This window comes from Lonchura striata, chromosome 7, assembly GCF_046129695.1.
Source record: "Lonchura striata isolate bLonStr1 chromosome 7, bLonStr1.mat, whole genome shotgun sequence".
NCBI lineage: Eukaryota > Metazoa > Chordata > Aves > Passeriformes > Estrildidae > Lonchura > Lonchura striata.
In genome coordinates this window covers 25607805-25635772 of record NC_134609.1, presented here as the reverse complement: position 1 = coordinate 25635772, position 27968 = coordinate 25607805, and the positions used below count along the sequence as shown (strand labels likewise).

General features: G+C 36.1%; 1 protein-coding gene across 2 annotated transcripts in view; it reads right to left on the bottom strand.

The window, feature by feature from the left end:
* Positions 1–206: 206 nt before the first annotated feature.
* The window catches only part of ATRNL1 (attractin like 1), a 431352-nt gene continuing 403590 nt past the window's right edge, over positions 207–27968 (bottom strand). For both annotated transcript variants that reach the window (XM_021537269.3, XM_021537270.3), the window contains one exon: positions 207–4089. In XM_021537269.3, the coding sequence (XP_021392944.1) occupies positions 3965–4089 (125 nt within the window). In that variant the 3' untranslated portion in view covers positions 207–3964. The remainder of the gene's footprint in view (positions 4090–27968) is intronic.

Sequence of the window (27968 nt, the reverse complement as noted above, 5' to 3'; positions counted from 1 at the left end):
TTTTTTTGCCATCTTTGTCCTCTGTTGTTAGTATTTAATGAGGAAGTACAACTGAAGACAGCATGGGAAGTTCTGGCTACCTGCAGGCATCTCTAGGCTTGTAATTATTTGCTATAAGAACCTAAAATAGCCTTGGATATTCCACATTTTCTTCTAGATCTGAAATAAGAATCAGCAAACTAAAGTTTTTCAGGTAATTCTGCACCTTAGAGAGTTAAAAAAATACAGTTAATTTATTTAATTTTCCCCAGTAATGTCAAACATTCTGAAGAGCACAACTTTGCTTATAAAAAAGAGGGATTGTAAATCACCTTTAACAGAGAATTTTTCTTTATTGTCAAGAAACTTTTCAGATGCTTTTTAAAAAATTGGTAATGAAATTAGGTACATAATGATTTTGTAATTTATATGAATACCAAGAAAGTTATTAGGTATGAAGATTTAACATCTGTTAAAGTGATCCCAAACTAAAATTCTTATCATCAGGATTCCAGCCTCTACATTAAATTATTTATAAAATAATTATTGCTACACATTTTACACATAACAAATTCTACACCTTGATCTGAAATTGTCAAAATGTTTTTGATTTGGGAAGATAAGAGAAAACTCTATGTATAAAAAGAGCAGCCAGATACAAAAATTCTCAAATCAGATGAATTTGAATGTTCCTTAATGGTGTATTCATGCCTTAACATGTCAAAAATTTGACCTTTTTTTATTAAATAATTTTAATAGTGGCAACATACTGATAACTTTTTTTTTTTTTAAACAGGTGAACAAACATTTTATTATATTTCATAGGAATATAATTAATAGAAGCAAATATTCTGAAGTGTGCAAATTCATTTCAAGTAGTTTCAGGATTTTATATAAATACAGAAATAGAAAGAGGAACTGAAATACTAAACCCATGTTGCCAGGGACATCTCATATTTGGAACATAATTTGTAGCTGCTGGATTTCCCTCAGCAGAATCCACAGGCTGAGGAGGGGAAGGTTGAATCCTGAAAATCAGAACTTCACTGGGCCTTACTTACCAGAACAGCACTTACTTATTTTTCATCCAATATAAATCACATTAAGAGTAAAAGAGGCCATTCAACATTTTCTAACTCTAAGAAAGGGTTCCAAAGTTAAATTGGACAACAAGGTTTAAAAAAAATATGGCCTTTTCTTGACACAATCATAATGGGACCGTTCATAAAACATCTCATCTGATGTACATTGGTCATCACCAAAAAGTTTGCACTTGTCAACAACTAACAAAATGTAGTTATCAGACATTTATGCTATTTATACCTTCCAAAAAGAAAGCTTTGGTATGTGTTTGCAAACTTTTTGTTTTTAAGTGTCGCCAATATATAGGTATTTTTATTTACTTTATTGTTATATGAATTCATATTGTTATATGAATTACTAATTTGCATGCAATCAGGGATCCTGGAGAAGAAAGATACTTCAGAAAAAAAATTCTCAGAATGAAGGGAAATGCTGAATGATCCCATGACAAACATGCTTTTCTTGTTCAGTAATATAACATTTTTACCTGATAACACAGTAAAATGGCTGATCGCTATTTGCCTATCTTCAGTGCCACAATAAAATATTTTAATCCCTTTAAAACTCACACCTGATTTTCAAGTATGTTTCAAACTCTGGTTGAGATACAGAGGAATGTAATCCTGTATGAGTGAGCACAGTCAACACTCTCCTAGAGGACTGGATGGTCTTTCTGGGCAAAACACACTGTGTACTTCTTATGTGAAATGCTTAGATTGAGGATAACACAGAGTTTGGAATACATTCCAGACAAGTGGCTCCTTCTTTTTCCTAGGTGTATGCATCATGTAAACCAGTCCCATCGGTTTATATTCACTTGAGCAGATTAACTTTAAAACTGGCAGAAAGGGTTGTTTGCAAAGGACAATTTTTTCACTAGGCTAAGTAGCACTGGTTCAAAGTTCTCTACCAAACCTTTAAAAAATGAATTTTTAAAGTTTTAGATTATATGAGGTCAGAATAGTCAATAAAAGTCACAAGATGGTATTTTTTAAAGATAATAATCTTATTTTAAGATATGAAAATACTGAAACAATCATGCCAGTATAAGAAATAATTATACCATAATTCATAAGTGCATAATTTATCAAAACAATAGAGCAGTCATGGTTAGATGCAACTCCTGTATAAGATATAACTACATACTGTACAATTGTTCCTTTTCAATAATTATTTTTACATTTAGTCCTCATCCAAATTAAGCTGAGTACTTCTATGTATGAATGGCTTTAGGAAATAAACACAACTCACAACAGGGTTTTATTACTGCTACTGCACCACCATGGCATGCAAGTAACTATGTAGTCAACTATAAACAGTAAAATGTCATCATCTTTCTGAAATGAAAAGAACATAAAAATACAGATATAGTAGTAAACATCAATTATCTTTTTTATATCTTTCATATTTACCAAAAGTCTATCATTACATGAGACATTTATACCTCTGTATCACTCTCCTGTACTAGGATGGTGGCAAATTTGGAGTTGAGAAACTATACTTTCAACAAGTACAAAACTACTGGTTTCATATTACACTCTGTCAGTGTGCAACGCATAAATGAGGATATGACACATCTGCTACCTGCCCCTTAGCATTTTACTCAACTCTTTTCTATGTTCATGAATTTTAAGTAAATAAAAAGACTAAGGGCCATTAAAGCTGGTTTCCAGGTTATGTGTTGTGGTTACTGAGCCCCCCAAAGGACATAAGTCCTTCACAAAGGAAATTTTTTCATCTGCTTTTTGTTGTTGAGTACTGGTTATGTGAGGTTCCATACTGGTTGTTGGATTTGACAACTACTGTTGGAAGCAAGATGGCTTTTTAGACACTTATTTATTTCTATAGGGTTATTCCTTAACAGGCACTAAAGTGACAATGAGATAAAATTCTGGATTTGTGAGAAAAAAAAGTATCCATACTTTGTTATAAAAAACAAGAGCCAAAGTGCTGACTGGGATTAATCTCTTCTGCTTACAGGTCAGGACAATATATAGATACTAGCAGAATTCAATATTGAAACGGGAACAGGTCGAATAACAGCATGTTCAACTCTCCTTAGATTGACAATCTTGGAGAATCTCTTGGGAAAAAATAAGCAGCTTTTCCATACTCAATTAATTTTGCTGATCATTTAGCTGGCATGGAGGACCCTCTTTGTAAAATATCCCTAATTCAGGACAAACTCTGAGGTACAGAAAAAAAAGCCCACCCATCACTCTTCTGCAGCCCAAATTATGTTTATGAGGTTTTTTTTTTTTTAATATAAAGAAAAATAATCATTAAATGCTCAAATCATAGTATTTCACAGAATTATCTTTCAAATATTACATGTGGTGTTCTTGGGATACATCTTTGCTAAATTCAAAAGCTGCCTACCTCTTCCGGACAATGACAAAAAAATACCTAAATCCAAATGATTCTCTTTAGTTCCTGCTTGCTGGAAAGAAATCTTAATGCCACTTACAAGGAAAGAACTGTACAATTCCCATTGGTACATTAAGCTATACAAAAATTTCCTTTAGCTTCTTGGAATTTGCTCCGCTTTCGATTATACAATTTGTTTCTACATTACAAAAAAAAAAAAGAAGGTAGAATTTTTCCTAGTTCTGTCCAAGGATTTTCCCTGCTCTGATATGTTCAGGATTAAGAATAGTCGGTATTTTATTTTGTATTTTGCTGATACCAGGATTCACTATTTGAAGCTCATCAAGCAGGCTCATACCTACCACAAGTTTGTTCTGCTTTGGGGGTAGCAGGCTGTGTGACAATAACAGAGCACAGCACCTCATGTGTTCATCCATAGATTTGCCTCCATAAAAACTGAGGCTGTAGTATAGCTTTCAATGGAAGCCATTTAAAAAGAAAACATTACAGAATATACAGTTGTAGTTTTTGACTCTCAGACACAAGTTCCTTGACGTGTTGAAAGGTGATGCTTTCGATTTCTGACTCCTGAACTCTTATCTTTACAGTCCGCAGGCTTCTGTTGTGAAATGTCTATCAGAGCACTTGCAATTGCAAGACCTGTAAGATAAATAAAAGAAAAACAAAATGTAATGCTCAGCTTTCCTGAGAATTCCAGAGCAGCGTGATGGTTTCTTTCAAGGCAAGTTTATGCACTTTCCCAGAAATGATTAGTTTCATTTCAAAGTCAGATAACAACTTCTCACTTTCTTAAATGCTACTTGGTAACAGTGAAGAAACAGTGGAAGGAAAAAAATGCAGTTAAGACACCAGACTGGAAATAAGGAGAACTGAGTTCCATTTGTGTCTCTTATTGATTTGCTGTGTGATCTTAGCATGCCCTCTCTTTATGACCATTTTCCTGGTTATGTGGACCAGAAGCTTTCTGACATGAATTTTCTCATATTAAATGTATGTGCATTGCATTTAGAAATTGATAAAAACATCAAATCAGAAAATAAGAGAGAAATAGAAACTGTATGTAGGATAACATTGTGCCCCTGAATATTTGCCTTTACAAAAAAAAAAATATATATGCCTCTTTTTTGGGGAATATCCAGAGGCTAATATTTAACACAAAAAGATATGAAAATATCTTTCTAGAAAGCACAGATCTATAAACAAGTAGTGAACCATGATGGCCTGGGTAAATTATAAATGTTTTCAACTCACCAAGACTCTTCTGTTTTGGCTTCTGGTTAATTTGTTGATATTTCATGACCTGTTGTAATCTTAACAGGCTATTGCCAAGGGCATAGACCAACATGTTTAGGAATCATAGGAACACAGAATATTCTGAGTTGGAAAGGACCCACAAGGATCATCAAGTCCTGCTTCTGGCCCTGAACAGAGGAGTACCAAGAACCCCACCACGTGCATTGTTCACATCCTTCTTGAACTCTGTCAGTGCTGTGACCACTGCCCTGGGGAGCCTGTTCCAGTGCCAGCCACCTCCCAGATAAACTATTTTCCTCTAATATCCAACCCAAAGATCTCCTGACACAACTTCAGGCTGTTCCCTTGGGTCCTGTCACTGATCACCACAGAGCAGAGATCAGTGTCTGACTCTGCTCTTCCCCTCATGAGAATTTTGGAACTGCAATGAGGTCTCCCCTCAGTCTCCTCCAGGATGACTAGACCAAGTGACCTCTGCCACTCTTCATTCAGCTTCCTTCCTAAAAGCTAATATTTTAAGAATTTAAAGAAGATAATATTTTAAGAATTTACTCTTCCATTTCTTTGCTACTGTACCCTTTCTAGAAATTAGTGACTTCAAAAATGCTAACACACTTAATACATGGTACTTCTAGGCTTTTAAATTCACACAGGTGATATTGCAATCAAATGGATTAGGAGTATTCACATCATTTGTACTTTCTACTGCACACAAATCACAAAAACCCCATCTACATATACCCAAAATGTAGATAAGGATGGTGCTGGTTCTCCATGCAGCCCAAAACTTTTCATTCTCCAACCAATAACCACCATGCTCCAAAGAAACCATGTTTAACAGGCAGCCTCTGTTCCTTATCTCAAGCCAATATCAAACTCAATTTATCTATTACACAGATTCCAATTTTACAATACTTTTCATGCAATCCCTCATTACAGGCTTTATCTACTAAGAACCTGTGCAAAAATAGTTTTTCACTAAAAAGTTTTGCTACAGTCTTCTTTCATAATATAAGATATATGGTCGGATTTTGTTCAGGTTTCCAGTATCCTGAAAAATCTATGCTATTGCACACTGGTAACATCACCTTTTTCAAATCACAAAAGAGTTGTAAGAGTTGATTAATGTGTATCCAGATTTTAAAAATGCATGATACTGGAAAACGCTAAGTACAATTATCATTGATACATTTCAGGATATGTAAGAGCCATGATTAATCAAGTTGTGTTTTCTCACATACACAAATATTTCATGGCATAAGCCAGTGATGCTTAAAATTGGACTTTGACAAATTAAGTTGTTGAAATCTTTGAGGCACCTTTAAAGCTTAAGCAGTAAACTGAGGTATTAACAATTTCAGGGATAAAACCTAAATAACATTTTGATGATTGCTTACATGTTATCCCATCTTCAACAGCTAGGCTTAGAAAAAGTATGCTAAACAGAGGGAGCATTATTAGTAAACAGATTTTTTAATTTAACAAGCTGTTTAAAAATATATTTGGATGTATTAAGCTAACTTCAACAGAACAACTAACAAAAAGGAATCCTTAGGTCTAACACTGCATACTGGGATGTACTGGCATGTTGATAGAATTCTATTAAAATCAGGTCACTACAGAAGATCATTTTTCAAAATGTCACACAAATCATCTGATGAAATTAATTTATTATGTTCTCTACACCCAGCATAGTTCCTTGTTATCAAAGCAATACAATTAAGTGGGGGAACAATTCATTATTTCAGACTGGCAGTCTAAAGGAATTTCATTTACCAAGTCAAGCTTGTGCACAGACACTTTGAGCAAGGAGAATTTACATCAAAATAAAAGAGAAGAAAATGCTGTGGCTTAAATATTCATTAAAAAAAACCCACCAAAACCAAAACATTCCCTCGATGTTACAGGTTTTTTATCTAAATAATAAATGTGAATACATTTACAATCATTGATGTTGGAACTGTAAATTGTACAGTGCTCTAGATGCATTACCTGAACTCCTAAGTTATTACATTTACTCACCTTCTCTGAATGCTGCTGTTTAACTATCCTAACTAACATCCAAACTTCTATTTTCCAAATCAGTACAGGTTCTCTGGTTGCTTCTGATCTTGAGCAACATGGCAGAAAGGAACAGTGGAATCAGTAAGGATCCCACGTGGAGACTCAACGGATCACCTCTAATTTCTGGAAATTCAATCCTAGTTGCAGAACCAGCCCTATTTTTAAATTTAGTTTGTTTTTCTACTAAATGTTATAGAAATAACCTGACCTAGTTCTCTGCAGCACAGACAACCTCTAGCTGGTTTTAAGCATATGTATGCATAAGTCATTAAGAAGTGAGCTCAGTCAAATTGTAAGTGGAAAGTGTATTTTTGCAAGTGATAATTGAATCCACAATGAAGAAAACACCAGAGGAAGCAATATTAACTTGGTTATCTTTAGCAGAACTATTGTCTTTCCTAATGGAAGTTAAATGGTAACAGTTTATTCTCAGGAAGTCTCTAATCATAAAATTACTGGGGTGTGAATTTTTTCCTTTTTTTTTTTTTTTTTTTACAACAGTGCAAAACTATTAATAAGTAGAGGAATAAAATACAGCAAATCAAATGAGATTACCTTGAAAAACGCATTCACAGTTTATATACAAACAGCCTTTTAGTCCTGCATTCAAACAAGAACATCTGAAAAAGTCATTCATTCTGAGATGCTCTCCTCCCAGTCTCTGTAAAAACAGGCAGTGCTATATATTTTAATTTTGCAGCAAAACAGCTTCATTAGGCGTGAAAGGTTAATTGCAGGTTTAAGTGCAGTTCGGGGAGCAGTGCACGGGTCTGTGGTGAATAGCACAGTCTGCTGCAGGAAGGCTGAGTGCTATAAACTGTTTGCCCTGCTGAAATGTTTTACTACCTCATTTACTAACTGTCTTCTTTTACTGCTTGTATTTGTAGTTCTTCTAAACCTTTAATAGCTACAGTTTTATTTCACTGTAATCAGATTTAAATGGAAATACCCATGCTGGGATGTTTAAGCATTTTTCCTCTGATTGTATACAACTACATTTGAACTGATGTAGGGCTACACTATCTCTAAAAGTAGAAAAAAAAACCCTACATTGAAAAAATTAGTCTTACATAATGGTGTGCATATTTAAAATCTTTTTTCCCTTCCTCTATTGTTCATTTTAATGAGAAATACATGGAATTCTTACTATCTCTTTTGTTAAAAGTAAGGGAACAGAGAATGACCTCAGATGCGTTGTTAGGCAGGTAACTGGAAATGTTTCCTTTCAATTTGAATATGCATTATTCAGACATAACATTTGGATAGATGTCTTAATTTGATTAAATTTCTACACATCATTGTTATGCAGAATCAGAACATTCAGAAACCTGAAGACAATAAAATAACTACGAGTCAGGTAGATCAATTAGATTTGTTTGACATTTCAACCAAAATTATAGTCATTGTTTAAGGTGACTTTAAGCAACGAAAATAAAATGCCAGCTGCCATACAGAGAGACTTAAACAGAAAAGACTGGGTAAACACTATATTATTAAAGTCACAGTTTCACCTTTCAGTGCCCACAAGTCTTTGTGTTCCTTCCACCTGTTAATTCTTTAAAGAGTGGCATTACTGTACATGTTCACCCCATACTGGACAGATCTCTTACTCAAAATATTGCCATTGTGGAAGACTTATTGTCCATGGAAGTCTGTAGAAGTGGATCAGAGCTGTTTGAAGATACACTAAGTGATGAGAATCACAGACTGTGGTGCCTCATGAAAGTTACTATAGCACACAGTGAAGCCAGTGGAGGCAATTTCATGTTCATCAATAAAACTACCAGTTATAATGTAGGGAATTTTAATGAATTCGGCCATTTATCAATGTTTCAAGTCTATAAAAATACTGTTTGAAAAGTACACAGTGTATATCATTTGTGAATTAATGGTATATGCACACACACACATATATAGATATACCAAAATTATGTAAAATGTAACATAAATATGCCATTATGTAACAATTACACACACACACACACACACACACACACACACACACACACACAAATTATATACAATCCTCCCAGTTAATAATGAAGTTTTGTATTACCTACTGCTTAATTTAAAGAAACAGATCACATTGACTATCATGTTTATGGAATGCACACTTTTATTCTTTATAGAAAAAAATATGTTCATTATAATATCTGTAATAGTGGGGGAACATAATATTCTAGAAGGAGCATAACATTCCAAAAGATTGTTACTAGGCAGTGTTTCTCAGTACTCATGGAAGAAATTCTCTCACTTTCTATGAGATACTGTGCTACAAATAGTCAGATTCAGTAGTTGTTTAGCAATAGTTTCACAGTTTTCTGGTTGTTCCTGTGTTCTCAACCAAACTGTCTCCAAGCAGATCAACTCAGGCTTCATTTTCATGACTGAAAAGGCCAGCCTGTTCTTTGTGCTGCATACTCCTCTGCTATGGATCAAGTCATGTTGGGAGATACCCAAAAGGCACATAAAACAGAACCAGAACAAAATTTGGTATTTAAAAATGTGGTGCACAGAGCCTCCTCCTAAGCAAGTACAAACCTGATACTTGAGTACTTTCCAGGAGAAAAATTAAGAGTCATCTGAAGTTCAAGACTGTGTATGGCTAGAAGAACACAACAGATCTAAGTTCATTTCAAAGTCAGAAAATAGTCAAATCCTTCATGTGTATCTGTGTTTCCTGATCTGGCAGGTGTGCCTAGACAGTATCCAGAGATCGCAGACTTAGTCACAGAGAAAAATAATCATAAGCATCTGCCAAGAACAATAAGTGTCTTCATAGCCTGTCATATAGCATGTTTTTTTTATTTGAATTAGATTATTTTTAAAAGGACAAGCTGACAGCACCTCAAATTCACAGTCTTTTTATGGGCTTCTCTTCCTGTTTGGTGCATGAATGTGTATTTTAAGTTGACACCACTCTTACTTTCGGAAAGATATATTAAACAAACTAAACTAACTAGGAAATTACTTTGGGCAAGTAACCCCATCCTTTTTTCTCAATGATAATTTTTGCAAGATGGGAAGACAGCCAAGAGGCCAAGAGGTATGTTTTCCTTTTCTTTTGCATATAACTTAATTAAATAAGTAAAATACGAGACAGAGCTTAAACCATAACAATAATAAACCAAATAACGATAGTGTGGAATTAAATAGCCACACACCAGTAGAGAGAAGATGCCATGTTCCTTTTTATTACACCTTTGCTATTTAGCAATAAGGGCTATCTATAAGGGACTACAAAATTCTTATTCCCAGAATAGACTTATAAATTACCTGCTGTCAGTTTGTGGGAAAAGCAGACTATACAATAAAGGCTCTTAGAAGAAATGTTCATCCTTTCCCAATTTTTCTCATTGTGAAAAGGAAATGGCCCTACATATTTGTGTGAAATATTTGTATTCCATGGGGCCAGTAGGGATTTTTTTTTCTTTTCTTTTTTTTTTTTTTTTTTTTTTTAATGCAATCAGGCAGTTCTCCTTCCCTTTCAGAGTGAGATATCCGTAGCTTGGTCTGAAATCCAGGTCTGTACAACATCTGGTGCCAATCAACAATCCTGGCAGTGACTAAGAGCCAGCATGGGCTGCTTGGCCTCTCTGGATATGGACAAAGGGAAGGTGACAACACACTCTGGGATGGACAAAGGGAAGGTGACAATGCACTCTGGGATGCTTCAAACAGTGTCCTGGTGAAATGGACCCAGTGGGAAGCTGCTGACTCTACAGTAATGGAATGGGGCAATCTAACATTGATGCACTGAAGCTTTTTTCTCCCACCTCTTTTCTCAACTTGTGTTCTCTCCTGGAACACAAGAACCATAGGACCATTAAATTGTTTAGGTTGGAAAAGACCCTTAAGATCATGGGGGTTCATCCCTTAACACTGCAAAACCCACCCATAAAACATATCCCTGAGTGCCACATACACATCTTTTAAACACCTCCAGCAATGGTGATTTCACCACTTCCCTGGGCAGCCTCTTCCAGGGCCTGACAACCCTTTTGGTGAAGAAGTTTTTCCTATTAGCCAATTTAAACCTCCCTTGGTGCAAACTGAGGTCAAATCTTCTTGTCACATTGTTTTAAATGGAACGATAATAAAAACACCTAAAAAGAAATAATCTATTTAGAATATGTGCAAATCTCATGCAGATTAATTCCTTGCCGCTCTGCCACTGTATATTACACATCATGCATTAAAATGAAAGTAATTACATATTTTTCTACAATGGACAGTAATATTTGAAACATTTGGATTACATTTTCAGTTTGATTACATCTCACTTCCATTGAATCATTTATCCATATCTTATGAAAAACATCTCTATTCTTGTGATGTTGTGCAGCCGTTTAATTTGTTTTCAAGAAAATCACTATAAACTAATTTGCTACTCTGCAAGAATTTGGTGAGATGCATTAATCATGCCAGAATCTAATTTGGTCTTGTAAACCTATTTCTGCAGAAGAGAAAAAAGTCTATTCGAAGTATTGAATAAGCTCTGATTTCAGGTACTTTCAGCAATACCTGGTTTAATAGAAACAAAAACATAATTGGTTTTTTTAAAAGTCACTATCACAGTTATGGCCCAGGTGGGGTTAGTTTATGAACCCCTCTATAGTTATTAGATAAATCTGGATTGCAAAAGTCTCTTCCAGCCTCGCACACTCAAGGTTGCCTGTACAGCATCATTTTACTTTTTGTCTCTATCTTCAGCAAACTCTTTTTACTTGGACCATGGATGCAAATCAGAGCAAAATGAAGATATGAAAGCTGTAAAAAATTGTGAGCTTGAGTTACAACATTTTAAAAGCTCTTTACCCAAACCCATTCATGCAATTGGATACTTTAACCACTGTGATAAAAGTTAAAGCCTTACTATACATCATGAGAAGGATGAACACCTGTGGGACAGAGATTTATCATCCATATAAACAGAGTATGATTGGCCATTATTACAGGGCTGAACTATATTTCATGCAATTCAGTAATCAGAATATCTGTATGTGTGTGTGTGAATATCTGTGTGTGAGTATCTGGGAAACAGAGCAGGTTAGAACACAACTGAGCAACCAGGAGGACACTCAGAAGGAGAAAAGGCAGCAGTAGTCACTGGGGTTTGCTTCCCTCTAGAGGGGCCTTTCTGGCAGGGGGTGATTTAAAGCAGATCTCTTTCTGTCTGTAGAGGAAATCTGGGGTGATAAACCTCGTCAGGTGAAATTCAGTTTTTATGAATACCTCTCTAATGCTCCATCTGGGTGATAACATACACTGTCAGACTTGCAGCTTTACTACTCTCCTCCTCAAGACAAAACACACCACCTTAAAGACAATAGGTTTAAGGGCCCAAAAGGGGCCAATTCTGCCCATGCTGGAGATAAAACAATACTACTTACATTACCATTTACTTTTAAGAAAGAAGATTAGAACAATAATCCTCTAAGATCCTTCTCGCTCTTGCACACTTTATGTTGCAGGTGCCAGGCTTTTTTTCCCCTTGTCAAAAATTCTATTTAAACCAGAAAGTACAGAATATGTTCATGCAAAGAAATTATTGTAGTTCACCAGAAATTCATAGGATTACAGATTAATCAGCAGTAGGCATGATATCTGCAGTGCTTTTCCATAGAGAATTCTCATTTTGAAGTTTTGCTTTCAAATGTTTACAAAGTACTGGGCTTGTTTTCCATTTCCAACATGCTGGTGCAATTTATCATCACTCTTAGCACTGCTTTGATACAAATTTGTTTCTGCCCAAATAACAATGCCAGTTTTTTGGTATTCTGTTGATGTCCAATTAGACATTTAGAACATCCCCAGCTACATAGCCAGAAGTCCCTCTGACAAAATACATGATCTTGGGAGGGAAACACAGAATTAAGTCAATGGGACAGAAAGTGTGCTGAGAATTTTGAACCATATTTTGAATATCACTAAAGTGAAAACTTCAGGGTCCTCACAATCTCTAACAAGGGAATTTGTAGTTTCAGTAATATTAATGCTTGAAAATAATTAAAAAGAAAAGAAAAAGAAAAAGAAAAAGAAAAAGAAAAAGAAAAAGAAAAAGAAAAAGAAAAAGAAAAAGAAAAAGAAAAAGAAAAAGAAAAAGAAAAAGAAAAAGAAAAAGAAAAAGAAAAAGAAAAAGAAAAAGAAAAAAGAAAAAGAAAAAGAAAAAGAAAAAGAAAAAGAAAAAGAAAAAGAAAAAGAAAAAGAAAAAGAAAAAGAAAAAGAAAAAGAAAAAGAAAAAGAAAAAGAAAAAGAAAAAGAAAAAGAAAAAGACAAATCCCCTGCTGTCAGTATTAGGGTGGCTCCATCAGCAAATTTAGCATCAGTTTACATAGAAAATTGATTTTTGGTAAAAGGCTGAAAAACTCACACCATAAAATAATGATTTTAACTCACAAACATTTTGTACAAATAGCCTTACCACAATTATGGTCTTCACTGAAAGAGAATAATTCTGTATGGGATTCCAGTACAGATAAATAAGCTACACAGCCACTAATTTATTCTTTACTGAATCTTCTATTTTACATTGAAAACACCATGTTCTGACTATAACAGGCAAAATTACACACTTAGACCTGTCAAATTGTATGGAAATAGGTTTCCATTTAAAACACTTCATTACATACACTTGGTCCTAAGCAGTCAATATAGATAAATATCAGTAAAATTATAGTAGAAGAGCACTGTTTCTGCTTCTGTGACACATTCAGATACAGCAAATGCCTGAAACTGAGAGATATTAATACAATGGCTGCATATCAGTGTAAATTATTACATTATCTCTCCTAGGCATGTGTCCTAGTTGGAGAGGAAGCACTGGAAAGCTGATAGTCCATAGTCACAGCTTGCCACCTACCTCTGTACTCCCAATCCAAAAAGTAGCACTCATTGTCTCATTCACCCATTAAATCAGTAAAATTTTTTAAACCAACAAACCCACAACACCAAAACCCCAGCAATTATTGTAAAAAAAGATTACAAAACTATAACTTTTGCCATTTAAAACATTTCTTTGAATGCCTGTGGAAAAAACTAAGAAAGATTCTCCTGGCACACCAAATTCAGATTCTACATTTCTCCAGTTAGGATCAACATCCTTCAGAAATGCAGGAGCTATGAAATATTCCTCTAGGGATCTAATCTGGCATAAATCTCAGCCTGATTTGCACACCTCCTATTAATACAACAAAATAAGGTCTCTAACTCATGGCCTATTGAACAGCACTCACTACTAAACAGACGTGGGAAAAAAAAGGCAGAAACCAAGTGAAAGATACAGTCAAGAAAACCTCACAAAGTCCATTTCTCAGCCATGTCAGCTCCCTGAAGATGCACTCAATGAAAATACACTTCTTGACAGCAAAGAGTTACTGCAGCAGCCCCTTCTCATCAATATTCATGTGAGTAAGAAATGACTGAAATGAAACCATGGACAAGAAGATGTGGGAAGAGATACATAGAGCTAGGAGTTTTCCAATGTTTTCCAGGATGGTTCTTTTAGACAACAGGCAAAATTCAGAGCAATTCTGTGCATTGCACCCAACATTTTCATCAAAAATAGCTGTGCTGTACAGAGCATCATGCTGTCTTTGTGATTCCAGGATGTAATTAGGAGCTAGTTTTCATTTAAGCATTTTCAAAAAAGCTTTTACTATGTGATGAAGGAGAAACGAACCTTCAGCAGGACATTAGAACTCCCTCGCTGCAATTGTGCTAAATCTCCCATCTGTTTTTTAAAAGCAGAAATTGCAGTGAGGCTTCTATTTGCTATTTAACTGCTGACCTTTTTCCCCCCTCTATTTTTTCCCATATGCTTCTTGATCACACGTGAAAAACTTAGCTTTGGTTCTCTTATTTCCTGATGTTCTATATTTCAATTAGACTTTAATGGCTATATATGCAGTGATAATGATCCAAGAGTGTTTTGAATGAAATCTGTTTTGTATTTCTCAGCTTCTGAGAGCTGCCACAATTTGAGAAACTTTCTTCTGTAGCCCCTGAAGTGCTTTCTATAACATAATAACATAATAAACCATGGATCTGCTCTCCCTTTGCTCTGCAATACACCATTCTGTTTCCTACAGTCTGCTACAGTATGATTTGCCACTATAAATAATTATCCTAAGTTATAAAGATGTAATATAAAACTATAAAGCAATATCATTAGACACCATACACTTGAGACTCTGAAGAAGCCATAAGAAAACATTGATTTTCATAAAGAATAGGAAAAAAGGTGACAATGAAAATCATGGTTCATGCTTAGGATTAGTTCATTAAAAGCTTGCTGCAATTTTGGGTGCAAAGAATGAAAATAGCAGGTAATCAGTGGCAAACTACTATTTTTCTAAAATGTGGGACAACACATTTTATGACATCTGTCTTAAAAGGTGAGAGAAGAACAAAAGCTGTGGTGGGAATGGGACTTGAAAATGTGTGAAGTTCAGAATTATGATGTATTATCCCCTAAAAGGGGAAAAGCCAGACTCAAAAGGGATTCATATAAACCTTTGTAAGGTTTGTGTCCAGATGTATGACCCTGTGAGCTGATTTTTATTTGTTCTGTCTCATCTGGACAATACAACAAGAGACATATTTCTGTTTTTTTCCCACATTACTTTCCAATGCCTTCCTTCCAAATAACCCTTCATTTTCCATTCTTAGTTTTGCTGCTTTTTTTTCTTTTGAACTTCAGTCAACACCATTTAACTGCCTTTACAAAGTATTTAGAATATAGACTTCCAATAATCTGGGATTTTCTTTGTGAATCTGATGTTAGCTAAGACTACTTTTAAACCCTACTTTCTTTCATCTCTTTGCATTGTACTAGTGTAAGAAGGTGGTATGGTAGTTTAAAAAGTTGCAAACATCCTCAAAATAATTTATATTATTTTTCCTTCCCATGACTTCTCATTTTAGTGGGAATTTATTTTCTAAGATTCACACATCCATTATTTGGAGAGAGAGATAAAAATAGATGTTCACATTTGAACTATGACCTAATTATTTCTTTAAGAGCCATGAAGAAGACTGTGAACAATCTAAATACAGACAGCCTTATTTCATTATTTGAGTCTCACTTGTGTTTTAAGAAGAATATTTACATTCAAGATTTTAAAAACTGTGTGCTAACTAGTGCGCATTTCTTATGCAACTTTTCATCTTTGATGTTTTTAACAGTGCTTTCTCTACTCAGACTGCAAAAGGGACAAAAATGTGTTTTCCTCACTGGGGTGGCCTCAAGGATACAACTGTCCTTTGTGCCTGTGTGAGCTGTGCATGGAGCTGCTAAATATCCACAGGGGCTGAGGCAGTGGGGTTTAAATCCTCTCCAGATCCACTGGGATGGTTTCAAGGGGAGGGAAGTAGGGCCAGGAGCCTCTTGCAAGAATGAACAGCCTCCAGAGTGAGGTATGTCATTTCTGAGATCTAAAGATCTCATTAATACATCTAAAGATTGGTAGGAGAAATCCAACCCCCAAAATTCATAGTCTGACTTAAACAAGTTGAATTTTCACACTTCTTTTTTCTTCCCCCCAAACATTAGCTCTTTCAAGTCCTATTTTAGAGCTTTCATTTACAAAATCAATGTTTAGTGACCTTTTCATAGTGGTTTAAAAATGAAGACAAGATATAAGTCCAGGGAAGAGAAATTGTATTAAAATATCGAGCTTGTTATCTCCAAAGTGCTACACACAAATTAACTAATACATGCTAATATAGTAATTAGATAGTTTGCCCAGGTTTAGTGCAACGAATGTGTTTCCTAAAGCCACCATTGAATGAAAGATGGGGTGGCATCACACCAAAGCCAACAGCTCTCCTTAAAACATAAAATGTGCTTAACCTTTGTGTATTTCTGTCTGAAAATAATGTATGTCCATTCAGAGTACTGACACGATTTCCAAAAAACATATTTTGAAATCAAGGTATGTTTTGAGTTATTGAAATACTGCAATTCTAGACAAAACCAGAACGGGTTGCTGGTGGCTGGCTGGATGAGGATGGAGCTACAGACATTTCACCTGGAATGACTCCTGTGTCCTGCACAAATGTCACAGGCGATGATTCCTCACAGCTCCTTCTCAAGAGCAAATAGTCCAGAAAATACTTCAAAGTGTTAGAGGGAAGGGCCATCCCCTCCACAGGGCTGCCCACAGGCTCCCTCCTCTGTGGAAAACCATCAGAGACCAAACAGGCTTCACCTGTGGCTTCCCAGAGACTCACACTCCGTGGACACTTGACTGGCACGTCCAGGCCAGATTAGGTACGTGTTTTTACACCTCTCAGGGTAATGAAGTCCCAGACGCAGTGAGGACTCTAAAACCTTGAGAATAGGAATGATAAAAACCCCAGTCATAAACAGAAATCAAACTGGTACCATCTCAGATACCCGTGGAGCTTTGGAATAACAAAAAAGCTGGCACAGTGTATCACTGGCACGATGTATTCTGAACCAGATTGGGAAAAGCAACCTGGAAAAAAAACAGTATGATTATAATGAATGAGCCTTTATTCCACATATAGAAGTGCTTCTGATGCTGACAAAAGGAGGAACAATATTTATCATTCTAGGATCTAAGGGGACAAAATAACAATATTAAATCATGAAAGGTTTTGCTTGTGAATTGGCATTGTTTTCTGTCTCTTGTGTTACCAGAATGATAAATGCTTTCCTTTGTGAAGAAAATAAAGGATACTGCATGTTGTTTATACATATATTTATGCCATAATTTTTGAGATGGTTTGTTCAATTCTCATTAATACAAATATTTATATCAAAGGTGCTAATAAACATTTTTGGGGTGGGGGTGGTGATTTCCTCATCTGCAGTTTTATTTGAGACTCTCCTTCATGATAGTTTAGGTTCTAGGACAGATGAAACAAGATTCAGTTATCACAGTTCTTAGGATAACTGGTGGGAATATTCCAGAAGCAAGATGTGATCAAAGTGGATGGAAAAGCAATACTCAAATGACTAAAGGCAAAACTGTGCCAGTCCCCAGAATTACAGAAAGAGATGATATGTATGAGACATACTAAACACTTGCATTTGAATTTTTAATATAGAAAATAAATGTCACAGCATTTTCATGAAGAATCTATTAGTTTTCTATGCAGCTCATCTTCTACTCATTGCTATGGCTTATGACTTGTAGTTTTTATCCATCTTTAACTCCTGCTGAACACTCAAGCAATTGCAATGTCTGACAGGAGGTTATGGATTTTTTCATATTATCATATTTTTCTTACATTTTATATTTTCAAAGGCTAGCACAGAGCTTTTCAATGAGCACATGAGAGTTAACACACTTTGTTGCCAATAATTTCAAATGCAAGCAGTATCTCCTGGTTTGCACAGTTCAGGTTGAATATGGTGCATCACTGTGCCATCTAAAGTGACTCAGCTCTGAGAGCTTCAGGGCTTGGCTCTGCCTTCAGTGCCCTGAGAACACAGGGCTGAATTTTTTAGAGAGTAGATAAAATGTAAATAAATCTAGTAATCTGGTCTCCAACGATACATACGAGCATGAGTCCAAGAAAGGATTCCTTTTGAATGGTATAATTCTGTGCATGCTCTGAGTGCTGGGCAAAAGTTCCTAGGGCACAGACAATTTTCCTGCACAGATTTCAATTGCTAGGTTAGATGCGCTTCAGAATAATATTTAAAATTGCAGAGAAATGTGCTCTGTCTGTTAGATATTACAGTGAGCATAGATAGAATGGCTCTTCAGAAGAGCATGATGGTTTTAATTCTCTTTTTGGGTGCAATTGATGCTCCTGTTAACTCAGCCACCTCCCTGCAACCTCCATCAGGGACTGCCTTGTGTGTGATGTGATGTGATGTGTGAGCTTACAGCACAAACACCTCTGCACTGCACTCAGATGTCCATGGGAACAGAAACATCTCTCAGACCTCTTTAACCCACAGACTTTCCAATTCAGTCCGAACATGCAAATTTACCTGGACTTTTCTTTTGTCCAATAATGGACTAAGCAATGAAAGTTCTGCAAATCACTGCCAGCTCTGAGTTACACTGTGCAGTTCAGAGGCTGCAGGTGAGATTTCTGACACCCTGTTGCACAGCTAACACCAAGCAGCCCTTTGTGAATGGCTACATGAATGATGTGTAAGAAAGAACACCACCTACTTTACTCCTATCTACACTGGTACTTCTAACACAAGTAAAAAAGATACTGCTTGATATTAAAAACTGTCAATGTAAAAGCTTCATAGGTCTATGAAGCAATAAGAGTGCATTAAATAACTTGTTTGGATTGTTTGGGGTTTTTTTGATGGAGAGAACTGGGCTAAATTATTTTGAAAACTAATACATGAGTAAATTGCAAAATTTAATTACTTGAATTAACACAAATTTTTTATTTTCTACACAAAACTTTGCATTTTTGACTTCTAACAAAGTCAAAAGTGCAAAGTTTTGTGCAGAAAATGACATGTAGAGGTGTTACAATGAAAAGTCAGGAAGTTTACAGATTTTGATAGATTTCAGGTTGGATGTGTCAAAAGATAAGCCCTGATCCTGGCAGGCAGTCTCCCTTGAAAATTTAAATTCCATATACAGAGATCTTCAGGTAAACCAATTTTTACTTTCACCTCTGCCTCCAAGTGCTGGTCTCAAAGGATTTCATTTCAGCCAAGACCTGTCAAACCCCCAAATGCTTTTCATTACTGAATTCCTTCTGTATGTTCTGTCAGCTGTGTTAAAATAATAAATTCACAAGCAATTGATTTTTGAAAAGGGAGAGAACCAATTTAATTCATCTCCTGATTTTGTTATTTCAGCATGTAATTTTTTTTTCTTTACATATTGAAAATTGTAGTTTGAAGTCTTTCTTTTCTATGCTTTTTATGGGGTTTAAAGTAGCAACAGGTTCAGAGAATATGAAATAAAACAACCTTCTCAGTACAACGACTCTGAGACATCAGAAGTGTACTCCAGTCAGTGCATACCCTCTCAAATCATTAATATTAATGATAATTCACTCACAAACATCCAGCACATACTAGGTGCACTGGTGATCTTAATTAGTGCTATGAAATAATAAAATGATTTCTTACATTCTGATGTATGTGGGGAGAAATTTGGGACATTTCTAAAATTCCTTGCAGAGGTAATTTTGTATAGTTTTTGTCATTATCAAGGGAGGATAATAGACAAAAGCCAAAGTGATGGATTAAGAAAGCAACAATGGTTATTTCACCTAAAATGTTGAAAATGGTATTTTCAAACAGTGTGTGTGTGGAAAGGGAACTGAGTTTGGATGAAGCATTTGCAAGAACACCTTAATAGGGGACAAGAAAGCAATTAACAATGAAAAGTCACTGATGCAAAAGATAGTTCTAGAGATTAAAATCTTATTGAAACAAATGCTTCTCCATTTGATCATAATGAATTGAGCTGAAAGATCTGCAAAACCAGTTCACTGAACACCAGAAGAAAATAATAATTTGTTACCCAATTATAGTACAAAGATTTCTGCCCAACATATTGTTCTACAGCATTACTTAAACAGAAATAAACTGAACAACACCATAGTAGAATTAGACATACTATTATTTGAAACTACACTGTGATAATTAAGAAAAAAATATATACAGCTATATAAATTTTTACAGGGCCCTATAAACATGAGAATATGCTTTATCCCTATGGAAAAACAAAATATTAAAGGGAACAAGAGATGAAATGGGCATAGCAGGGACAGATGAAGGAAATAGTGCAAGGAAGAAAGGGGCAGTGGTGGAGCTAAGCTGTTCATGGGGCAACAGGGGAATAGCCTGAGATGAGATAAATTGCAGAGATGGAAGTGGGAAAGGTGGGGAGAGAACATTAAGAAGTGATGATTGAGAGAAGTACATTACAGTGAGGGAACAGCTTGCTTAAATTAGAGAAATCCATCAGATCAAGGTAGACTGGGGTTTTGTGATGGGCATGAAGATCTCAAATTCATCCCACCTGACTTTAGACACTTAGATGAGACATTCAAATCTGAAAAAGTTCCTGTCATGACTTTAAAAATCAGCAGAGAGGCCTGTCCAAAGAGAAATCAAGGCTCCAAGTGGGCTCAGCTGCCCTCTGACAGAAATGTTAAAGAATAGGACTGATCACCCTAGTAACACATTTTAAAAAAAATATGCACAGATTACAGGTAATGTCTGGATTTGATGGGAGTCTATAAAAGTGATTAAAGATAAGGACAAAATAAACATAAAGAGCTGTCACAGGCATTGTCATTGAATAGGTTTTTTACAGGTCCCATATTTTTCTATCTTGCCATTTATGGGAAAATGTGGCAGTGACAGGGGCAGGAACAACAGAACAGTCAGCAGTGGTGAGGATGGCACCCACAGAAAAATCTCTTAAATTTTCATTTTCTTTCCAGTTGCTTTGCCACTGGAACAAAATATGAAGTCACATGTCTGGGACAACAACGTGGGATATACCAAAATCAAAGCAATGGCTTCAGAAAGGATCTCCACTTTATACTCAGGGAAGAAGAAAGGATTTGATCACATTTTAGAAGTTCTGAGGAAGGAAAGATCATGTGCCAAAAAGGCTCTTTCACCCTTTCAGCAAGAATAGTTTAAAACACAAATCTAAAGCCTGAACTCAGAAAACCTAAAGGACAGGAGCTTAAAGGAAATGTGATAAATCATTAGAGTAGGTAAATTAATAATTCACATCTCAAATTCTGTGAAAATAAGGAATTAAGCAGACAACCTGGAAAGACAACAAAGTTGGAGTCAGTTTGTCAAAAAAACCAATATAACAGAAAGGCACTGGAAGGAATGCACATAGGTGTGAGCAATTACAAAAACAAATTATCTGAAAATATGGATTTCTTCACTGTCTAGTAAATAAAGTAATTTTAGCAAATGAAACAAGCTTCTAGGTGAGAAAAACAAAACTGAAATAATCAAACTGTCTATGTATTTTGTGCCTGTCCATCTGTAAAGAACGAACACAAATTCTATCTGAAATTATGCTGTAAATATAATATTTATTCAGATCATTGTCTACTTCAATTTCAGTAACAAAATCTTGAAGAAATTCAGTTGCATGTTCCCACTGCAATGTTTTCTAATGCTCCTAGTGATGTGTTGAAAGCTGTGTGTAATTAGGCCTGATGAACCTTAATAGGAAGAGAAGACAGGGTAAAATGAAGCATAAAATGTATTGCCTACAATAGGTCTTCCTAGATTTAAAATTATGGAGAAAAGCTTAAATACATCAAAAGATGTTAAAAAAAAAAAAAAAAAAGAAGTTGCAATTTTTGTTTAAAAGAATAAAATCCTCAGGACTTCAGCCCTTCTGAGATCCCTTACCTGAGTGTTCTGCTGGGAAAAAAAAGCAGTGTTCTGCTCTTCTCACGCCAGGAGTGTGCAAACCCTGCACAGGAACCAGACAGTGAACATCTAGTCGGACACTGTGCTTCTTACTGCCTTAATGAAATTATGCTTTAGACATTTTCTGCATGACTAATCTCTCTTGATTACATTTTGAAGCTTTGCAGTGAGTTGTGAATTATGGATACACAAGGCCTCCTCTTTGTGGTTCTGCTGCCTCCAGCAGAACCACTGGATTTTGGTGATTTTGGTGCACAACTTCTGCTGTCTCCACTCATCACTGTTAGATCATTCCTAGTGTTCCCTGGGAGGGGTAGGATAGATCCAGAGAACCTCCACACTGGGCTCAGTGCCCTGTGGAGCTTGCCCCAGGTGAGCTCCATTTCCACCCTTGAACAGGGAGCTTTGAGGGGATCTGCTGCTGTCCCAGGGTAACACCACTCCCAACCTGCTGGACCAAACATGGGTTTTCAGCATGGGAGGAAAGGACAGGTCTCTGTAGATTTCCCATCTCTCAGACCTTTCCCTCTTGATTTCCAAAATATTTCTCATGTTGTTAAGTTTTTCCTAAGGTATCCACACACATGCCTACATCAATGCATCCACTGCACCCTTCAATTTCTACTCAGGTGTCCGGGCTGGAACTTGGCAGAGACTCATCCTGTCAATAGGGAAGAGTCTAACCCTTAATAGAAGCATCTAGTAACACTCTTAGGAGCTTCATGTGATTCTTTTATTTCCCTGTGGTCATGTTCCACAAAAATATTTGTGGAAAGAAAAGATGTGCTTACAGGTTTCAGAAGTGCAGAAAGGCTCTCAAACAGAGCAGGCATTGCTTCAAACCAATTTTCCATCAGCCTTAGTGCAACTGTGCACACAAACATTCTCTTTGCAAATCTCCTCCACAATCTGAGGCTAATACCTGCGGCATCTAGACCAGAGATGCAAGACAAGGATGTGAAGCTCTTTGTAAAATCTGACTGACAGGAAATCAATATTACAAACAAACCCATAACCAGGGATCCATTACTGCTGCAATTTATAAACCAGCTCGGTGCTGTTCAGCAAACACTTGCAAAGTATGTGTCAGCAGTGGGAAATCCTTTTTTTCAACTCTCTGGGAATATACAGTGACACAATATCCCTGAAACTAGGAAATATTGTAAACAAACCCATAGGCTCATAACCTTAAACAGAGTTATCCACAACAGCATATTCTCCTGTGTTTTGGTTCCATTATGGTAAGGTTTACTTTATTCTTTTAATCTGATCATGCATACCCCAGATTGTCTAAACTATAATTATAGATGTAAAGTTGTTTTGCCTTCTACGAAAAAATGTGCTTTGGAGAGACCAAAACAGAAATTAAATGCATGGAAAATAAAGGAACTATTTCAATAGCACTAATTGCAAAGCAGTTTAATAAAGCATCTTTTGATTAAATAATTGTTTTAATTATACAGTATACTTAGGTTTACCAAATATAAACACTTCAGCTTTTAGCCTTAGGATAATTTCACATATACTTTTGCCACACTTTATTTCAGAGCATGAATAAACTAGAAATAGAATTCACTGTAAAAATACATCCAAACAGAAGGAGAAAGGGTGATTTCTCCACAAATAACAGACATCTATCATAATGCATTGTTAAAGGCTATAGCTAAATGCAAATAGTCAATTCATGAATTGCCCAGGAGAAACCTTTGTATAGGGGCAGTAGCAGGGGAGAGCAAACCTTAGGTCATTCAGAAATTATCTCTGCCCAGGGAGGGCTCTGAGCAGAGCTCAGGAATTTCCCTCTCACTGTAGGACTGCACCAAGGCAACTCTTCTGCCAGGGAATTTTCCAAGTGGAAATCTTTGCAAAGGACAAGGTTCCCATGGCTGCCTGCCTTAAACTCACAGATTCATAGAGGGTTCCTTTCATAATCAAAAGAAGATCCTTCTTGACTGCACTGTCAAGAAGCTACTATGGTCTACTGTGGCAGACCATAAATTCACCAAGGTACATTATCCACCATCCCAAGAAAAAATAAATTCAATAATTCTTATCTACAAGCCAGCAATTTTCTACTGAGTTGGTATTAAAGCTTTCTTTGAGAGTAAGATGCCTAGAAAAGGTGTTAAAAATGAAATACTGTAAGGAAAAATTATTCAAAACCATCATTATTAAAGGTAATTAAATTATACCCTTAGACAAAGCCCTCAGGTTTGCTACTGTTTTTATTGTCATGGGGATACAGAGTAAATGTATTCTGATGCTTGGTAGTAAGGGGAGGAGAGAGATTTGTGATACAGAATGGATGAGGAAAGGAGATATTAGTGAGGCACTGCATATGCAGACATGCTCTGACAGAACAGCAAAGATTTTTACAGCTATAAAACACTCAAATCTCTCCTCAGTTTAAAAATATGCCTGTAAACAAGTACTTTATATCATTCTGTGAAACAATGACAGCAACAACTGCTTGTACTCTGCCTGCAGTGAAGGGGATCCTGCTCCAGTAAAAATCACAGTATTACCCTTATGAAATTTCAGAATTATTGGTCCTTCACAAGACAAAGAAAAATCTTTGCGTGCACTGACTGCAGGATCAGTGTAAATAGAACAAACCCAGCAGAAGTGCTTGGCAGGTGTTTAAGTAGTCTCTTATCTCCACACTGCAGTTCTGCTTGTACTGCACCTCACTACATGCACAAGACTTTTGTGTTGGTCTTGCTCTCACCTTGTAATCCACCAATCAAACTGGTTGAAGGCTGCCAGAAACTTAACACATCTGTTTAAACTTTTCCACCCGGTAATTGCAATTCAATTTTTTCCTAGCTTAAAGATCCATCACATTGATACTATTTTAAGTATCATTACTGATTAATTCATATTTTCAACTCAATGAATTTTCACACTGCTCTCCAAATTTGTTCGATTATAAGGAAATATATTTTGAAAGATAATGTTGAAGGGCTGTGTGCCATATCTTCAGCTGGTGCTAATGAATAGTTTCTTCCACATGCAATAGGTTAATCAAAAATTTGGCTATCTTGGGTTCTGGTTCTCTGTCTGCCTGACTAACAAATTATGCAAGTCCAATTGACATTACTTACAGTATGTTGGTATTAGAATTTTATATACATATATATATATGGACTAAACTTTGATGAGAAAATGTATCATTACTGTCTTTCACCTGTTTTCTTTAAGGATTATAATCCTAGAGAATTTGTGCCCCAAAGCTTTTTGACCTTCAAATATTGTCAAATGTTTGTAAAATATTTCTTTATTTGAATTATATAACACTAGTCAAAAATGCACAACTAAAATTTTGAAAAAAAAAAGTGTCATAAGGCTGATACAATGTCTTTGCATAGACAAAGGCATCTGATCATTATGGGGCACATTTTCCCCACTAACGAAGGTTTATTGGCTGTATCTTTAAAACTGACAGTGTCTTTCAAGATCTATCAAATGTATCATAACATAAGCTATCAAAATAAATAAAATATAAAGTGCATACTTCTTAGGGATATAATTTCCAAGTACATAAACTTTTATCTTACTTTTGAAAAAATGTCAAATGACTCGGAGCAGCACTTTAAAAAATATGATTTATGAAAAAGTCTTCTTTTACAGGCTCTAAGAACTCTATAAAAAGTCTTTCAAACAGCAGGACTACCAGAACTTTTAACAGAGAAAGTTATAAAACAGATTATGGATGAGAGCAGGTGAGACAGAATCATGGCTGCTGCACTCAATCAAATCCATCTGCATCTGGCAAGTAGCTCTAAGAATTAAATTAAAACAGCTGAAGAAAGACTCCTGCAAGTTCTCAGTTTGCATTCCCCAGATCCAATCTCTGCAGCCCAAGAGACTCTGCCATGCTGCAGAGTCAGCAGTCACTTCAAGCACAGAAGATGCTTTGGGTACTCAGGTGAGGACCTCATGGATGAAGCAAAGAGGTTGATACGAGAACAGTCCAGTCATGCAAAAAAAAAAAAACAAAACAAAAAACTGCTCTTTTAAACAAAGCCTCTTCTTTATGTCAGGATCACTGAGTATGAGCCTATTAATTATTTACACAGCACTCAGTACACAGCATTGGGGTTACCTCGCACCCAACATCAGAGATCCTCAAGGATTTCCCATTCCAGCTCGTGGTCACTGCTAACCTGGACAGGCTGGGAGCTGTGAACCTGCCAGGGTAACTGATGCAGCTGTTCTGCCCTGCCTCTATACAGGCTCTCTTTCTCCCCAGGCTTGCTGAGCAGAGATATGTCTGTGAGCTGCAGCACCGTGCTGCATTTGACAGCCTGAAATAAAAGGCAGTTCAGCTCAGTTTCTGAGGTTGTTTTTAATCTCCTCCAAATCCAGCTGTCTGGAGTGAGGTGAGGAGACTAAGCTAATCATCTAGGCTCCCTCTGTAGAAGAGGACAGAGACACCTCAAGAGTGAGATTTAATAGATAATTTTATTTCAAACTCATGTAATAGAACAGGACAAGATGTCCTGTCCAAGAGCTTTTGTTGACTCGCAAGGAAACACAGGATTAATTCAGATGAGAAGCCTAACTTCTGGATGAGTGTGAGACAGCTCCTGGTTATTTTGATATAGAATTGCTTAAGAGCAGCTGTGGGAGCACCCTTATACAGACAGCATTAAGGATAATTCTTGCTTCTGGCAATTCACAAATTAAGCTAAACTAAAATCCCATTTCAGCTATAAAACTATTTCAAAAGATGCTTTTTTGGGTTCATATTATACATCTTAATGGGAGAAGGGTGCCATATGGAGGGATTTCATTTTGTTAAGAGATACTCAGTGCTACTATCTTCTTTATGTACTGCACAGAAATTGAAAGCAAACAATGCTTGTATTTTTTTTGCAAGCAATTTTCATTTTAAATACAGAAAACTTTATTAATAAAGCAATGGGATATTGGAATACTAAAATGAGAGTTCTGAGAGTAAAGGCTCTTTTAACTCAGTTAACACCATCTAGCTGTATATAGTTGTCTTGCATTTATTTATTTGCATATATGGACCATGGCACTTTAAAATGTCATGCATTATTTTCCAAGGATCATTTTCAAAGGAAAATTGTAATTTGCCAAATACAACTGCCATATAAAATAATAGCTAATGTAACCATAAGATGAAACTGCTGTCAAGTTGTTTACCAACTGTCCAGTACAATCAAACACGGTTTTGTGATTATTTTTCTGTTTGAGAAAAAAAAAATATTATTTGACTTCCAAATCCAGGCTTTTGAATTCTGGGAGTTCAGAAGAGTTCTGTAGCCTCTATTCCCAAAAAAGGTATTTTATATGCTCAAAAGTGAATCTCGTCTAATTCTCTGTGGCCAAGAAGTTTCTATTGATACAATGGGGGAGAAATCCTTCAGTGAGGATGAGAGGAAGGAACATTCTTCATATTCTTCCTCAGTTACAGGGTGGATCAAAGGTATGTAGCTTTAGCTCACTCCTACCTATACAGAATGCTGCTGAAAAAACCTCATGTACTTATCTAGCATTTTTGGTGGCATCACCACTATCTGTGTGCTTTCTGCTTTATTTCCCACTTCCTATGCCCTAAAGCACAATATGCTTGTCTTTACTTCCAAAGACCTTCCTCACCAAACTGCCTCATTCTTAGGAGGAGTTCCCTACAGCCATTTGCAAAGCTTTCTTAATTATCTCATTTCAGATCCTTTCTTTGATATGTCGCTTATAGAAAACTCATAGCTGTCCTGCTGCTCTCCCTTGAACACTGACTTTTTGGCTGCCCACTACTGTCTCATTGTTTCCTTATGCTCCCCCGTCTGTCTAGACC